Source organism: Chrysoperla carnea, chromosome 5, assembly GCF_905475395.1.
Source record: "Chrysoperla carnea chromosome 5, inChrCarn1.1, whole genome shotgun sequence".
Classification (NCBI taxonomy): domain Eukaryota; kingdom Metazoa; phylum Arthropoda; class Insecta; order Neuroptera; family Chrysopidae; genus Chrysoperla; species Chrysoperla carnea.
In genome coordinates this window covers 13,369,747-13,372,257 of record NC_058341.1, presented here as the reverse complement: position 1 = coordinate 13,372,257, position 2,511 = coordinate 13,369,747, and the positions used below count along the sequence as shown (strand labels likewise).

The window sequence follows — 2,511 nt, the reverse complement described above, 5'->3', positions numbered from 1 at the left end:
CTAGATTTCCTCAGAAAATTGTATTCCATTATTATGGAGCGTTTGCTGTGTTGACAAAACTAGTGTTCGTCTGTCTCCATTAACTGATTACACCCAGGTGCAGTATCTAATTATGTTTGTTATTTTCTATTTTTGGAAGTTCACTCCGCCTGGACAGATTTCTGTGATTGCTTAAATGGTAATTCTTGCAAGTTTTGAAATTTGTAGTAATTAGAAATTATGATCACAGAAATAAAACGTTGGTGTATCAATCATTCACGAATCTATTTCCTTTTCTATGTGCGACTCTCCGGCATAGTTACGGCACAAAAAAGGTCATTATGGGTAGTTAACATTAAAATTTAAAAAATAATTGCGACCGTTTGAACGAAGTTTAGAAAAAGTTAAATGTGGTAGATACATTGTTATTATACCCAACTAAAAATATATGGTTCTTATTGGTTTTATATCATTGTGAGAGCGTATAGTCGATATCGGTAAGTACTTTTTAGATATCATTATTATATCGTAGGTATGTAATATAAAAACTTTGCGACATTTGATAGTGAACGAGACGCGGTTTACCGATACTAGGGATTTGTTTTATAGTCTGGATTTAGGAATATTGTTTTTATACTCAAGTGACTTTATCCATAAATTTTCGTTTTATAAATACACAATACGTACAGGGTTATTCAATAACAAGTTACCATGTAGATGAGAGACATTTTGAATAAACAGATGTTATCACTTTAATGGAAGAAGCACTTTGTCCAAAATAATGCAATCATTTAAATGAGTGAGGAGTTGAGTAGATTTTTTCTTCGATCTCGTAATCTCAATACGGAGGAAAATGGAAGCCATCCAATAAAATTGATATTATTCACCATGCCGAAAGAATGTTGTCCGTAAATACATGTTAAAAACCTCTTTCTTTAAATGGAGCAGATGGAGTAAAATTGGAAAATTATTTTAGACAAAAAAAATTAACTGGTTAATAATTTATTTTAACTTGAAAACAAATTAAAAGTCACAAAATTTTAAATCTATGTATTGATTAGTCACAATTATTTATTATTCACGAAATTAAAATATTAGAGTAAACGTTGTTGATAGAAAAATCCAGATAGTTTTGTGTCCATGTCCAGATGTGTCTCACATACATATTTCAATGTTTCCAACTACTTGAATGAATGGATGATAATCATAAAACTTAAATAATTCGAAAATTGTCTAAGTTCCACTATATTCGTGTTTTCTAAATATTCTGTGTCTCCATTGGAAACTTTTTCAATTAATTTCTCTGAGTTAAACATTTTTACGAATACCTTTTTTAACTCTCCGTTAAGTATATTCTTTACTGCATTTTCAAATTTCTCCTCCGTGGTGGGTCTGTGATTACAAAGTTCTTTCGATAAATTTATTTTCTCATAAATTATTTCGATTAATTTATCTTTATCTATGTCTGTAGTTTCTATTTCACTCCAACGATACAATTTAACAAGTGATTTTGCAAAAGTAGCACTGAAATTTAAATCAAAATGTTCTTCACTGCTTTGTAACTTTTGTGGATCATGTTCTTCACTGCTAAGAGATTCTAAATATTTATTACTATGTGGATGTGACCAAACTACACTGAGAGTAGCGATCGTTAAAAAAACTTCCTTCCAAAACATACTGAAACGGAAAAAAATAAGTTAGATTTTATTAACGCTACAAAAATTTATTTATATTACTTGATTACTTGTAATTAATTAAGATAACGACAATTTACTGCTCTATCGAAGAAAATTCACTCAACTGATGCTTGGATAGAAAATTCACACAAATATTTATACTTCTAATCATTTGAAACACTTCTTGAATTTCTATACAAAAAATAATTTCCTTTCAAGAATTTTCCAGTTGTAAATAATACCTACATAAATCAAACTATAATAATGCGATTTATTTATTTTAAATACTTTCTTTTGTTCTTTTATATCTAAGCAAAGCTTATTTTTTAGTACGTCATATCGTTTTTCTATTGTAATTCCGTGTAGAAAAATAATTTTCGTCGATTTGTTAATGCAACAAATTTGCTTATGTTTGAACAAGTAACATTTCATAGGCAATTAAGGAATATCGTTGTAGACTTCTTTTGAATTTCTCATAGAAAGTTCTTGTAAGGAGACCGAAAATCCAAATCAAAATATCTTCAGTTGATACCAGGACTTCTTGTGCACAAAGCTTGCATGTAGCCTCTATGCTATACTTCGTTGTGGACTGTCGCATTCATATTAACAGCTTGTTTAAAGTGCAATTTCTTGAAGAACCTACGTCCACCTGACCAGAGGACAAATAGTTCCTGGTCAGTTAATCAGTTAAACATTCAGAAAAACTATATTAGCCATGACCAAATTTAAAAATTTCCCATATAACTTAGCTTCGCACCATATATTTCTAATATAGATGAATTAGGATAACACTCCTATAGTGAACATGTATCATTGAACTAACGACTAGACTTAACTATCTTCGTTTGTATCAGGG

The 2,511-nt window shown here is 29.8% G+C and overlaps 1 protein-coding gene across 2 annotated transcripts; it reads right to left on the bottom strand.

Annotated features, from left to right (window-relative positions):
- Nucleotides 1-975: 975 nt before the first annotated feature.
- LOC123300985 lies at nucleotides 976-1,774 on the bottom strand. Of its 2 annotated transcripts, none has more exons than XM_044883684.1 (2): nucleotides 1,716-1,774; nucleotides 976-1,656 (listed from the first exon to the last, which is right to left on the bottom strand). In XM_044883684.1, exon 2 carries the CDS (start codon nucleotides 1,653-1,655, stop codon nucleotides 1,161-1,163), a length of 495 nt encoding a protein of 164 aa, XP_044739619.1. In that variant the 5' UTR covers nucleotide 1,656; nucleotides 1,716-1,774; the 3' UTR covers nucleotides 976-1,160. The 2 variants fall into 2 exon arrangements, with proteins under 2 accessions (XP_044739619.1, XP_044739620.1); XM_044883685.1 differs by having other exon boundaries at nucleotides 1,724-1,764.
- Nucleotides 1,775-2,511: the final 737 nt, after the last annotated feature.

Coding starts and splice junctions, on each gene's coding strand:
- LOC123300985 (XM_044883684.1), bottom strand. CDS start 1,655: ATGTTTTGGAAGGAAGTTTTTTTAACGATCGCTACTCTCAGTGTAGTT.